This window comes from Bombina bombina, chromosome 3 (genome assembly GCF_027579735.1).
Source record: "Bombina bombina isolate aBomBom1 chromosome 3, aBomBom1.pri, whole genome shotgun sequence".
Taxonomy (NCBI): Eukaryota; Metazoa; Chordata; class Amphibia; order Anura; family Bombinatoridae; genus Bombina; species Bombina bombina.
Window position 1 is genome coordinate 567,261,615 of NC_069501.1, and position 14,857 is coordinate 567,276,471.

Consider the following 14,857-nt stretch of genomic DNA (forward strand, 5'->3'; position numbering starts at 1 on the left):
TGCTTGGCCATTTACCAACAGGCTTCCCTCCCCTGTCCCTTAAACCACATACGAATGCCCAGAGTACTTACTGGGTCCCCCTTCTCCCTGTTTATGCTTGCCACATTTAATTTAGAGCAATCTACCGTGGCTCCGCTCCCCCCCTCCCCCCTTATACTGGGTCCTATACCCATTTTTCTTTAACCCAAGCGGCTCTTGCCCGCTGCATTCTTTCCCTGCCCTCGCAGTATTATTATTGATTGTACCATTGACATAGATCTCTTGATATATTATTATACTACATCTTCTTCAGCCTACAGAGTGCGGTTTCATTGGTTTACCTCTTCACAAAACAGAGATATAAGTACGCTAACCCACACTCATAATATTCCTCATAACAGTAAAAAGAGACCCTATATTTACTTCCGTGAAATTACACCTTACTACTCGCTTCCAAAGGAAGAACTATGTGTATATTATGTATAAGAAATAATTTCTACTTAGATGTTTAAAATTCATTGTGTACCTTTACATACCTATAACTTATATGCACATACCCATATGAAGTTGTAATACTTTATTATTTCTTGTGTGTCTCAATAAAAATTTATTTAAAAAAAAAAAAAAAAAAGATCTCAGAAAAAAAACGAGCAAAGGGAACCATGCCTGATGCTGCAGTTATAAGACCTAAAAACTTCCATGCACATAGCCACTGAAATAAATGTTCTAGACTGTAAGTTAGACAGGCTAACGCCACTGACAATTGACTTTTGTCCGATAAAGACAAAGACATGAACACAGAATCTATCTAGAAACCCAAAAAGAAGTAACACTTGTCTGAGGAATCACCAAACTCTTAGGTAAATTAAATCCTCTAACCATGTCTTGAAGAAACAAAACTTAGTTGATTTATGAGGGATTCCACAAAAAGAAAAGTCCATATATTTGAATACTGCTCTTCCATATGTATGTAATGGGTACTTGTAAAGTGTGACTAATCACCCGTAAGGGACACAAAACGCTGCTTAATTAATTGACCTTGAAAGGATGGATGGACCTCACCGGGAATCAAACCTGCAACCCTCAGGTTGCAACAGAGCTCAGTCATAGTGCATTAGCATGCTGAGCTATCTGTTCGGCTTTAATAAAAGAAAAGTTTAAAGCTAATACCAAGATACCATCCAAATAAGGAAGCACCACAATACCCTACTGTCTGAAGGCAGAAAGAAGGGCACCAAGAACCTTTAAAAAGATTCATAAAGCTGTCACTAAACCAAATGGAAAAGCGACAAATTGGTAAAGCTTAAAAAGAAAATCTCATAATCCACAAGTGGTCTGAATGAAATAAAATATGAGGATAAACATCCTAAAAAATGGAGTGGACATGAAATGGCCTTAACAAAAAGGCATAATAGTCCTTATAAATCGCCAACTGAAAAGTGGAGACTCTAACAAAACAATATAAAAGTCTTCAGATCCAAGATTGGACTGAATAAACCTTTCTTCTTAGAGACAAAGAATAGAATTGGAATAGAAACCCAAATCCTGTTCCTGCAAAAAGAACTGGCATAATCACTCCTGAAATTTGTTTTACAGGGTGTACTGAGAAAGAAAGATTCTTGCCATAGGAGGTCTCATTCTAGAAATCTATTCAAACCATAAGAATAATATCGAATTTGAATTGGGTTCATCCAAAAACAATTTAATCTGCCCCCCTTCAGAAGGACTGGTTTGAGAACCGCACCTTCATGCAGTCTATTAACTAGTAATTATATAGCATTTTTCTCCCAGAAGGATACGAAAAAACGCTTCTTCAGTGCTTACACTTGGAGTTAACCAAATTAGCAGCTGATAAAAACAGTAGTTATTATTACCCAAATAAATGGTACACAATAAATTAACCTCAAAGGCCTGTATTAACCCTGCCGGGAAATGAATCTATGACCCTTGGGTCTAGAACAAGCGTTTGTAGTCAGGACATTCACCAACTGATCTACATCACCAGACTAAAAGTAGCGCAGAAAAAACTCTAAACCTCCAGAAATAGTGGAGAGAATAGAAATCAAACAAATTATTATCCTAACAAGAGAGAGATAATAAAATATATTTTAAATCATAATAGAAATAGTAAACATAATTAAATGAATACATCTAAAGTAAATAAACAGAGTTATATACTTAAGAATCTGAAAACTGCTTATGCTAACTGTTCAACAAAGGATGAGAGAACAGTAATGTCAGCCACAGATAAAGCTGAGCTAAAAAAAATAAACAGTACGTGAATATGCTCTACTAAGGTTATATTTAAATTCTAAAGAATCCTGAAAACAAGTACCAATTTTCATAGAAATAGTAGTACAGTCCCAAGAGGGAATCAGAAAAAAACATTCTCTAGAATATAATACAAATAGTATATTGAATAGGAATAAACGTCAAAAGCAAAAATGTTAAAATCCAGATTTGAAAAGGATTATTAATATACGGCTAGAATACGAGTTTTGCGTTATGAGTGAAAATGCCTCATAATGCTGCTTTTTCACTACCGCTGGTATTACGAGTCTTGCAGGTATAGGTGTACCGCACACTTTTATAGCCGTAACACAACGTTATGGGTTTTACGTTACAAATCTGTAGCATAAAACTCATTAAAAAAGTGTTACAAAGTACACTAACACCCATAAACTACCTATTAATCCCTAAACCGAGGCCCTCCCGCATAGCAAACACTAAAATAAAATTATTAACCCCTAATCTGCCACTCCGGACATCGCTGCCACTATAATAAACATATTAACACCTAAACCGCTGCACTCCCGCATCGCAAACACTAGTTAATTATTATTAACCCCTAATCTGCCAACCCCAACGTCACTGCCGCCACTATACTAAAGTTATTAACCCCTAAACCTAACCCTAAGTCTAACCCAAACACCCCTAACTTTAATATAATTAAAATAAATACAGATAAAAATTTTACAGATAAAAATTACTAAATACTTATCTATAAAATAAACCCTAAGCTACCTACAAAATAACTAATAGTTACATTGTAGCTATCTTAGGTTTTATTTTTATTTCACTGCTAAGTTTGTATTTATTTTAACAAGTTAGACTAGTTAGTAAATAGTTATTAACTATTTACTAACTATCTAGTTAAAAGAAATACAAATTTACCTGTGAAATAAAACCTAAACTGCCTTACACTAACACCTAACATTACACTAAAATTAAATAAACTACATTAATTAAATACAATTAACTAAATTACAAAAAATAAAAAAGAAATTATAAAATATTTAAACTAATTACACCTAATCTAATAGCCCTATAAAAATAAAAAAAGCCCCCTAGCCTAAACTAAACTGCCAATAGCCCTTAAAAGGGCCTTTTGTGGGGCATTGCCCCAAAGAAATCAGCTCTTTTACCTGTAAAACAAAATACAAACAACCCCCCCCAAAAGTAAAACCAACCACCCACACAACCAAACCCCCTAAATAAAACCCTATCTAAATAAACCTAAGCTCCCCATTGCCCTGAAAGGGGCATTTGGATGGACATTGTCCTTAAAAGGGCATTTAGCTCTTTTTCCTTGCCCAAACCCCTAATATAAAAATAAAACTCCCCCAATAAACCCTTAAAAAACCTAACACTAACCCCCGAAGATCCACTTACAGTTTTTGAAGACCGGACATCCATCCTCAATGAAGCTGTGAGAAGTCTTCATTCAAGCGGCAAGAAGTCTTCAATGAAGCCGGGAGAAGTCTTTATCCAAGCGGCAAGAAGTCATCCTCCAGACGGGCAGAAGTCTTCATACAGACGGAATCTTCTATCTTCATCCTTCTGACGCGGAGCGGCTCCATCTTCAAGACATCCGGTGCGGAGCATCCTCTTCATACGGTCCCAGCCGTACACTTAAGGTTCCTTTAAATGATGTCATCCAAGATGCAGTCCCTTGAATTTTGATTAGCTGATAGATATCTATCAGCCAATCGGAATTAAAGGTGAAAAAATCCTATTGGATGAAGACTTCTGCCCGTCTGAAGGACGACTTTTTGCTGCTTGGATGAAGACTTCTCCCGGCTTCGTTGAGGACTTCTTGCCGCTTGGATGAAGACTTCTCCCGGCTTCGTTGAGAATGGATGTCCGGTCTTCAAAAACTGTAAGTGGCTCTTCGGGGGTTAGTGTTAGGTTTTTTTAAGGGTTTATTGGGTGGGTTTTATTTTTAGATTAGGGGTTTGGGCAAGGAAAATGAGCTAAATGCACTTTTAAGGGCAATGCACATCCAAATGCCCTTTCCAGGGCAATGGGGAGCTTAGGTTTATTTAGACAGGGTTTTATTTGGGGGGTTTGGTTGTTTGGGTGGTGGGTTTTAGTGTTGGGGGGTTGTTTGTATTTTTTTTTTTACAGGTAAAAGAGCTGATTTCTTTGGGGCAATGCACCGCAAAAGGCCGTTTTAAGGGCTATTGTCAGTTTAGTTTAGGCTAGGGTGGTTTTTATTTTGGGGGGTGCTTTTTTATTTTTATAGGGATATTCGATTAGGTGTAATTAGTTTAAATATTTTATAATTTCTTTTTTTATTTTGTGTAATTTAGTGTTTTTTATTTTTTGTAATTTAGTTAATTGTATTTAATTAAGGTAATTTATTTAATTGTAGTGTAATGTTAGGTGTTAGTGTAACACAGGTTAGGTTTTATTTTACAGGTAAATTTGTATTTATTTTAACTAGGTAGTTATTAAATAGTTAATAACTATTTACTAACTAGTCTACCTAGTTAACATAAATACAAAATTAGCTGTAAAATAAAAATAAAACCTAAGATAGCTACAATGTAACTATTAGTTATATTGTAGCTAGCTTAGGGTTTATTTTACAGGTATGTATTTAGTTTTAAATAGGAATTATTTAGTTAATGATAGTAATTTTTATTTAGATTTATTTTAATTATATTAAAGTTATAAAGTTAGGGGTGTTAGGGTTAGACTTAGGTTTAGGGGTTAATATATTTATTTAGTGTTAGTGATGTGGGAGGCCAGAGGTTTAGGGGTTAATATCTTTAGTATAGTGGCGGAGACGTTGGGGGTGGTAGATTAGGGGTTAATAAGTGTAGGTAGGTGGCGGCGACATTGGGGGCAGCAGATTAGGGGTTATTAAGTGTAATGTAGGTGGCGACGATGTCTGGGGCGGCAGATTAGGCTTAATAAGTGTAATGTAGGTATCGGTGATGTCAGGGGCGGCAGATTAGGGGTGTTTCGACTCTGGGTTTATGTTAGGGTGTTAGGTGTCAACATAACTTTTCTTTCCCCATAGGAATCAATGGGGCTGCGTTATGGAGAATTACGCTCCTTTATTGCAGGTGTTAGGCTTTTTTTTAAGCCGGCTCTCCCCATTGATGTCTATGGGGAAATTGTGCACGAGCGTGTAAAACCAGTTCAAAGCAGAGCTGGTATTTGGGTGCGGTATGGAGCTCAACGCTGCTATATTGCCTGCTAACGCTGGGTTTTTGCAAACCTGTAATAGCAGCGCTATAGGGAGGTGAGCGGTGGAAATAACTTGCAAGTTAGTACCGAGCCGCTCATAACCCAAAACTCGTAATCTAGCCGGTAGTTAATAGAAGGACTAGACTCCTAAAAGCTATAAATAGAAAAATTTCCTTAACAAAGAACAAAAAATGTTCAAATGAAAAATAAGGAGAATTTTCAACAAACTGTCTGATACAGGAGCCTTTGAGCCAAAGAAACCTTCATCAGTAGAATAAACTTAAATATGTTGTCGGTCAGAACAAAATTAATTAAAACAATTTTGAAAAGACCTCGTAAGTTTACTTAAAGGCATAATAGCAGTCATAGCCTTTTATGATATAAGCAACAACATGTGATGTTTGCAGATGAAATCAAGTACATGAACTGAGTATGTACAAAAAAGTAAATGTTATTGTACATGTAGAAACATTGCTAGCATAAAACATTATAAATAAATGCCACATAATTGAGCTGAAGAAATAACAACAGCTTAAAAAATGAAAAGAACACACTTAGCTTTGTAGAATTGTGTTCCAGGGCATCATAGTGTCTACAGTAACATCAGAGTCAGGATGAGAATGAGACGTCTTGCAAAATGTAACAGAAAAAAAAATTAACATTAGGCAAAACATTCAATTTCCACAATGTAACAGTTTCAGTAGAGAAAAACAAAAGCAGGCATAATAGCTTTCAAAGTTCATGAAAACAGCGAGCAATAGAGGAAGAGGGGTAAAATAACTAAAATTTAGTGCCAAGAATGATGCATTACGCAAAAAGAAGTTAAACATTTTTGGTGCAAAACTAACACCAGGAAATGACACAACTCGCGTCATAACAAACACAATTTCGCACCAAAATAACTAGCGTCAACAAAGAAGCAGGAAATGACAAAATTTGCGCCACCAAAGGCGCAACTTCACACAAAAAAAATTTACGCCAAAAGCGACGCCATAAAAAACAGCATTTTGCGCCTTCGCAAGCCTAGATTTGCACATGAAAAAAAGAAAGTAAAATTAGAAAAAGACTGAACCCCAGGTAAGAAAAAAGTTTAAATAAACTTCCCAAACATGATTCCTATACTGAAACTGTTTAGACTGAAAGGGGAAATAAAAAAGCATATATTTAAAACTTTATATTAATACATAAAGCACTAAACCATAGCTGAGAGTGTCTTAAATAAAGATACATACTTACCGAAAGACACCATCCACATATAGCAGATAGCCAAACCAGTACTGAAAACTATCAGCAGAGGTAATCGTATAAGAGTATATCGTCGATCTGAAAAGGGAGGTAGGAGATGAATCCCTACAACCCATAACAGAGAACCCTTGAAAAGATTTCCCGCGAGGAAAACCATAAAATCAATAGGCGATACTCTTTTCACATCCCTCTGACAAACACTGTACTCTGAGAGGAATTGGGCTTCAGAATGCTTAGAAGCGCTTATCATCGAAGAAATCATAGAAATCAAGTACAAACTTACTTCACCACCTCCATAGGAGGCAAAGTTTGTAAAACTGAATTATGGGTGTGGTGAGGGGTGTATTTATAGGTATTTTGAGGTTTGGGAAACTTTGCCCCTCCTGGTAGGATTGTATATCCCATACGTCACTAGCTCATGGACTCTTGCCAATTACATGAAAGAAAAGTGTGTTTTGTTCAATTTTTTCATCATATTTTTTATTTTTTTTATAGTAAATTATAAGATGTGATGAAAATAATGGTATCTTTAGAAAGTCCATTTAATGGCGAGAACGGTATATAATATGTGTAGGTACAGTAAATGAGTAAGAGGAAAATTACAGCTAAACACCACAAAAATGTAAAAATTGAAAAATGGTCTGGTCACTAAGGGGTTAAATAAACAGTAATGTCATAATTAGACAGTCATGATTAAGACAGAGAATACCATTTTAAACAACTTTCCAATTTACTTCTTTTATCTCATTTGTTTCCTTCTCTTGTTACCCTTTGCTGAAAGGCTTATCTAGCTAAACTCAGGAACAGCAAAGAATCTAGGTTCTAGCTGCTGATTGGTGGCTGCAAATATATATATACAGATTGTCATTGGCTCACCCAGGTGTTCAGTTAGAAACCAGGGGGTCAATCCGATAAAGATCGTCGCCCGCAAAAGTCGGCGACGCCAATATTTGCGCGGGTTTGGTATCCTATATACGGCGTAACCTAGAAGTTACGCGCGTATATTTCTGCCGTCGCCCGTAGTTTTTTGGGCCATAGGCAGGTATACCAAACCCGCGCAGTTTGGTATCCAATATACATCGTAAGGACTTACGTGGCGAAAATGGAGAAATCTTACTCCATTTTCACCTCGCCACAAAAAGCAGCCGTAAGAAGCCTTACGCTGACTATTGGAGCCCCGTAACTCCCTAAACTGGCTGCTAAAATAAACCTAACACCTAACGCATGCGCAATGTCTATCTCCCTGTCAACCGCGATCTGCTAAAATAAACCTAACACCTAAGGCATGCGCAATGTCTATCTCCCTGTCAACCGCGATCCCCCACCGCAATCCATAATAAAGTATTTAACCCCTAAACCGTCGCCATCTACATAAACTAACCCCCTACTGTGAGCCCCTAAAACCGCCACCATCTAACTGATCTATCCCCTAATGTGAACCCCTTACACCGCTGCCATCTATATTAAAATTATTAACCCCTAATTTAATCTACCTACCCCGCCGCCAGCTATATTATCTATATTAACCCTAAGTATATTATAGTTAATATAGTTATTACATTATATATATTAACTATATTAACCCTAATTATATTAGGGTTAATATAGTTAATATAGTTACTATAGTATTTATATAAACTATATTAACTCTATCTAACCCTAACACCCCTAACTAAATTCTTATTAAGTAAATCTAATTCATATTATAAACTAAAATATTCCTATTTAAATCTAAATACTTACCTATAAAATAAACCCTAAGATAGCTACAATATAATTAATAATTACATTATAGCTATGTTAGGGTTTATATTTATTTTACAGGTAAATTGTTAATTATTTTAACTAGGTATAATAGCTATTAAATAGTTATTAACTATTTAATAGCTACCTAGTTAAAATAATTACCCAATTACCTGTAAAATAAATCCTAACCTAAGTTACAAATACACCTACACTATCAATAAATTAACTAAACTACAAATATCTATCTAAATATACAATTAAATAAACTAAACTAAATTACAAAAAAAACAAACACTAAATTACAAAAAATAAAAAAAAGATTACAAGATTTTTAAGCTAATTACACCTATTCTAAGCCCCCTAATAAAATAATAAAGCCCCCCAAAATAAAAAAATTCCCTACCCTATTCTAAATTAAAACAAGTTCAAAGCTCTTTTACCTTACCAGCCCTTAAAAGGGCCTTTTGTGGGGGCATGCCTCAAAGAAAACTGCTCTTTTGCCTGCAAAAAAAAACACAATACCACCCCCCAACATTACAACCCACCACCCACATACCCCTAATCTACCCCAAACACCCCTTAAATAAACCTAACACTACCCCCCTGAAGATCTCCCTACCTTGTATTCACCCAGCCGGGCCGAACCGATCCAGGCGATGTGTTCCAGCAAGCGGCAGTGAAGTCTTCATCCATCCGGGCGATGTCTTGAAGCAAGCGGCAGAGAGTCTTCTTCCATCGGCGACGTCTTCAAGCAAATCGGCATCTTCAATCTTCTTACTTCGCTCCTCCGCCGCGGAGCATCCTTCCGGCACGACGACTTCCTGACGAATGAGGTTCCTTTAAATGATGTCATCCAAGATGGCGTCCGCCGAATTCCGATTGGCTGATAGGATTCTATCAGCCAATCGGAATTAAGGTAGAAAAATCTGATTGGCTAATTGAATCAGCCAATCAGATTCAAGTTCAATCCAATTGGCTGATTGGTTCAGCCAATCGGATTGAACTTGAATCTGATTGGCCGGATGGATGAAGACTTCACTGCCACTTGCTGGAACACATCGCCTGGATCGGTTCGGCCCGGCTGGGTGAATACAAGGTAGGGAGATCTTCAGGGGGGTAGTGTTAGGTTTATTTAAGGGGGGTTTGGGTTAGATTAGAGGTATGTGGGTGGTGGGTTGTAATGTTGGGGGGTGGTATTGTGTTTTTTTTGCAGGCAAAAGAGTAGTTTTCTTTGGGGCATGCCCCCACAAAAGGCCCTTTTAAGGGCTGGTAAGGTAAAAGAGCTTTGAACTTGTTTTAATTTAGAATAGGGTAGGGAATTTTTTTATTTTGGGGGGCTTTATTATTTTATTAGGGGGCTTAGAATAGGTGTAATTAGCTTAAAAATCTTGTAATCTTTTTTTTATTTTTTGTAATTTAGTGTTTGTTTTTTTTTGTAATTTAGTTTAGTTTATTTAATTGTATTTTTAGATAGATATTTGTAGTTTAGTTAATTTATTGATAGTGTAGGTGTATTTGTAACTTAGGTTAGGATTTATTTTACAGGTAATTGGGTAATTATTTTAACTAGGTAGCTATTAAATAGTTAATAACTATTTAATAGCTATTATACCTAGTTAAAATAATTAACAATTTACCTGTAAAATAAATATAAACCCTAACATAGCTATAATGTAATTATTAATTATACTGTAGCTATCTTAGGGTTTATTTTATAGGTAAGTATTTAGATTTAAATAGGAATATTTTAGTTTATAATATGAATTAGATTTATTTAATAAGAATTTAGTTAGGGGTGTTAGGGTTAGATAGAGTTAATATAGTTTATATAAATACTATAGTAACTATATTAACTATATTAACCCTAATATAATTAGGGTTAATATAGTTAATATATATAATATAATAACTAAATAGGAATATTTTAGTTTATAATATGAATTAGATTTATTTAATAAGAATTTAGTTAGGGGTGTTAGGGTTAGATAGAGTTAATATAGTTTATATAAATACTATAGTAACTATATTAACTATATTAACCCTAATATAATTAGGGTTAATATAGTTAATATATATAATATAATAACTATATTAACCCTAATATAATTAGGGTTAATATAGTTAATATAGCTGGCGGCGGTGTAGGGGGATTAGATTAGGGGTTAATACATTTATTATAGGTGGCCGCAGTGTAGGGGGATGTAGATTGTAGGCAAAAGAGCAGTTTACTTTGTGACAAAGCCCCGCCAAAAGCCCTTTTAAGGGCTGGCAAAAGAGCTGTTACTTTGGGGCATGCCCCGCAAAAAGCCCTTTTAAGGGCTGGCAAAAGAGCTGTTACTTTGGGGCAATGCCACGCAAAAAGCCCTTTTCAGGGCTATTTGTAGGGTTAGACTTAGGTTTAGTGGTAGGGATAGTTTAGTATTTTAGGGGTTGAATAATTTAATATAGATGGCGGCGGGGTAGGGGGATTAGATTAGGGGTTAATAATTTTAAAATAGATAGAGGCGGGGTAGGGGCTCACTTTAGGGGGTAGGTAAGGTAGATGGCGGCGGTGTTAGGGGCTCACTTTAGGGGGTTATAGATTTAATATAGCTGGCGCCGGTTTAGGGGTTAATAACTTTATTAGGTAGCGGCGGTTAAGGGGTTAATACATATTTTATTGTTAGGCTAGTGAGGGGGGATAGCGGATAGAGGGTTAGACGTGTCGGGCTATGTTAGGGAGGCGTGTTAGACTTGTCAGGCTATGTTAGGGAGGCGTGTTAGACTTGTCGGGCTATGTTAGGGAGGCGTGTTAGACAGTGCGGGTGATTTAGACTTTAGTCAGGTTTTGTAGGCGCCGGCAGTTTCTAACGTGCCGCAAGTCACTGGCGACGCCAGAAATTTGTACTTGCGCAGATTTCTGGACATCGCTGGTTTGTCAGACTTACGGCACGTTAGCATCTGACGGCGCCATATATGGGATAGCTCGAGTTGCGAGCTGAAACTGCGGGCGACGCGGGTTCCCTCGCTTGCGCCGCAAACTGCGATCTATATCGGATCGCGCCCCAGTAGTGCATTGCTCCTGCTTCAACAAATGATACCAAGAGAATGAAACAAATTTGATAATAGAAGTAAACTGGAAAGTTGTTTAAAATTGTGTGTTCTACCTAAATCATGAAAGAAAATGTTTGGGTTCCATGTCCCTTTAATGTAGTTTAGTTTCTAGGTGTATTACATAGTACTGATTATTTTATTATGACAAGTAATGTGCTGAAGAGAGATGTTAGGAAGATAAATAGGAATAGATGAGACTGATATGAATAGTAAAATAAGCAGGTGATAAAGATAGTGTAAATAAAAGGGTTCTGGTATGTATTATATGGACAGCTAAGAGACATAGATAACATTTAAATATACAGATACAATTAATTATATTAAAATATTAAATAGATAATAAAAAGAAATACAGTTGTAATCAAAATGATTCAACCCCCATTGCAAATCTGGTTTATTGTCAACATGTACAGACGTTCAGCTGTTTGTAATGAACAAATCAAACAAAGCAATTGAAATAGCTTAAAGGGACACTGAATCCAATTTTTTTCTTTTATGATTCAGATAGAGCATGCAATTTTAAGCAACTTTCTAATTTACTCCTATTATCAAATTTTCTTCATTCTCTTGGTATCTTTCTTTGAAAAGCAAGAATGTAAGTTTAGATGCCGGCCCATTTTTGGTGAACAACCTGGGTTGTTCTTGCTGATTGGTGGATAAATTTACCCACCAATAAACAAGTGCTGTCCAGGGTCTGAACCAAAAATTGTCTTGCTCCTTAGCTTAGATGCCTTCTTTTTCAAATAAAGATAGCAAGAGAACAAAGAAAAATTGATAATAGAAGTCAATTAGAAAGTTGCTTAAAATTGCATGCTCTGAGTCACTAAAGAAAAAAATTGGGTTCAGTGTCCCTTTAACACAAGAAGTGCTTTAAGTGGTTTCCCCAAATTCAACTGAAAATGCAACTTACAATGCTTACAAATGCATATGCTGTCGGCATTTATCATTGCACAAGCAGTTCTAGTGAACTGCTTGCTTGTGCAATGCCGCCCCCTGCAGATTCGTGGCCAATCGGCCGCTAGCAGGGAGTGTCAACAATCAGCCCGATCGTATAGGATTGGGCGGATTGATGTCCACAGCCCCAGAGCAGGCAGACAAGTTATGGATCAGCGGTCTTTAGAAGGCTTGCACGGAAACAGGGGCATCAAGCTCCATTCGGAACTTGATCATTCGGCCACAAAGTGTTGCTTTTGTTTGATTTGTTAATTGCAAACGAAAGTCTGTACATTTTGACAATAAACCTGATGTGCAATGGGGGTTGAATAATGTAGATTACAACTGTATATAGATGGGCTATATAAAGATATAAAGCAGAAGTGTTCAGTGTGGTCTATGTGAGCCCCAGAAAAAGCAGAATTATACATCCCTGAGTCATGTTTCATTTAGTGTAATAAAGAAATCTGCAGAGATAAGTAAATATTTGCTAGTTTGCATTTATAGAGAACAGAGCATGGACACACCTACCTATATAGAGAAATATCAGTTACATAGAATTTATGGTAAAAGACAGTGGTAGGTGAGAGGCTTTAAAGGGATATGAAACCCCAAATTTTTCTTTCATGATTCTGATAGAGCATGTAATTTTAAACAACTTTCTAATTTACTTCTATTATCAAATTTTCTTTAATTTCTCTTGTTGAAAAGCAAGGATGTAAGCTTAGGAGCGCACACGTGTCTGGAGAACTATAAGGCAGTTTTGCAAGAATATTATACATGTGCCAGAGCACTAGATGGCAGCACTATTTCCTGCCACGTAGTGCTCCAGATGCCTACCTAGGTATCTCTTCAACACAGAATACAATGGGAATAAAACAAATTTGATGAAAAGCAAATTGAAAACTTTTATAATTGTATGTGTCAATCACGGAATACATTTTTGGGGTTTTATATCCCTTTAATGAGACACAGGAAGACTTATGGGTAGAAATTATATGGAGAGATAGTAGAATCATTGTTAATTATTGTAATGTGTATAAATAGTATTAAAGGGACATGAAGCCCAAAATGTTTCTCTCATGATTCAGACAGAGCTTGCAATTTTAAAAAAGTCCCCAATTGACTTCCTTTATCACATTTGCTTTGTTCTCATGTTATGCTTTGTTGAAGATAAATCTAGATAGGCAACGTGCATGTCTGCAGCACTACATGACAGGAAATAGTGCTGCCATCTAGTGCTCTTGCTAATGTATAACATTATTGCAAAACTGTTGCCATATAGTGCTGCAGACACCTGAACACGTCTGACCTTACATACCTGCTTTTCAACAAAAGATAACAAGAAAACAAAGAAAATTAGATAATAGAATTAAAATGGAAAGTTGTTTAAAATGATATGTTCTGTTTGATTCATGAAAGAATAATTTGAGGTTTTAAGTTCCTTTAATATAGAGAAGTGATCTTCCTTAATTATACACCCTTCCCTTCTTGAGGTGCTTGAGGTATATTATTATTTTTATTTGCAGAACTGTGTAGGTAGACCGCTAATTCTATAGTGTTTGCCTTTACACACTGCTGAACTTACCTTCCTGCACTTAAACAATGGATAACCAGGAAGAGAATAACATTTAATAACAGAAGGAAATTGGAAAGTTGATTAAAAAGGCCTGTTCTATCTGAATCATGAAAGGAAACAATTGGGTTTTATGTCCCTTTAAATATACTTCATCATTTTGAGGAAAGAGAAAAATATTTATTTTGTACCTACTTTGCATTCTAGTTTTCATCTCATACACTGGATAAAGACGATAGGAACTTTTCCCAAGACTACTGCATTTTAGATTGCGCTTCATCAATGCTGGGGATTCCAACACTTCTCCTAGTTTGTATGTTTCTTCGCTTTCATATTCGTAAAACTGTCCAGGTGTTTTGAAGGGAAGTTTTAGGCAGAGTTCCCTGGAATCGTCCCAGGTGCGACATTTAGCATAATGGATGTTTTTAGATTTGCCAGATGATATATATTGAATGGGACGGTTCTTCTTGATGACCTTAGTTCCTATGATAATGTCAGCCTGTGATGCAAACCAGAATGGAATAGTATAATCACCGCAGGATAACGCTTTCTTCAGCTTTTCAAGGGTGTCATAGACACACTTATCAACACAGATTTGGAAATCACCTATAATCAATGCAAACAGAGGTTATCAGTCTACTTGTTATAGTTCCCCTGAACAAATCAATAGTCAGTAAAATTATACATAAATGTCTGAGAGTTAAAGGGACATGAAACCCAAGTTTTCAATTTACTTCTATTATCTAATTTATTTCATTCTCTTGGTATCCTTTGTTGACAATCATACCGAGGAGCCTCGGAAGCAGC

General features: G+C 36.2%; 1 protein-coding gene across 1 annotated transcript in view; it reads right to left on the reverse strand.

Annotated features, from left to right (window-relative positions):
• The window catches only part of THEMIS2 (thymocyte selection associated family member 2), a 258,646-nt gene that overhangs the window by 107,878 nt on the left and 135,911 nt on the right, over positions 1–14,857 (reverse strand). Inside the window, exon 3 of the mRNA XM_053705374.1 lies at positions 14,246–14,656. Coding sequence (XP_053561349.1) covers positions 14,246–14,656 — 411 coding nt within the window. The remainder of the gene's footprint in view (positions 1–14,245; positions 14,657–14,857) is intronic.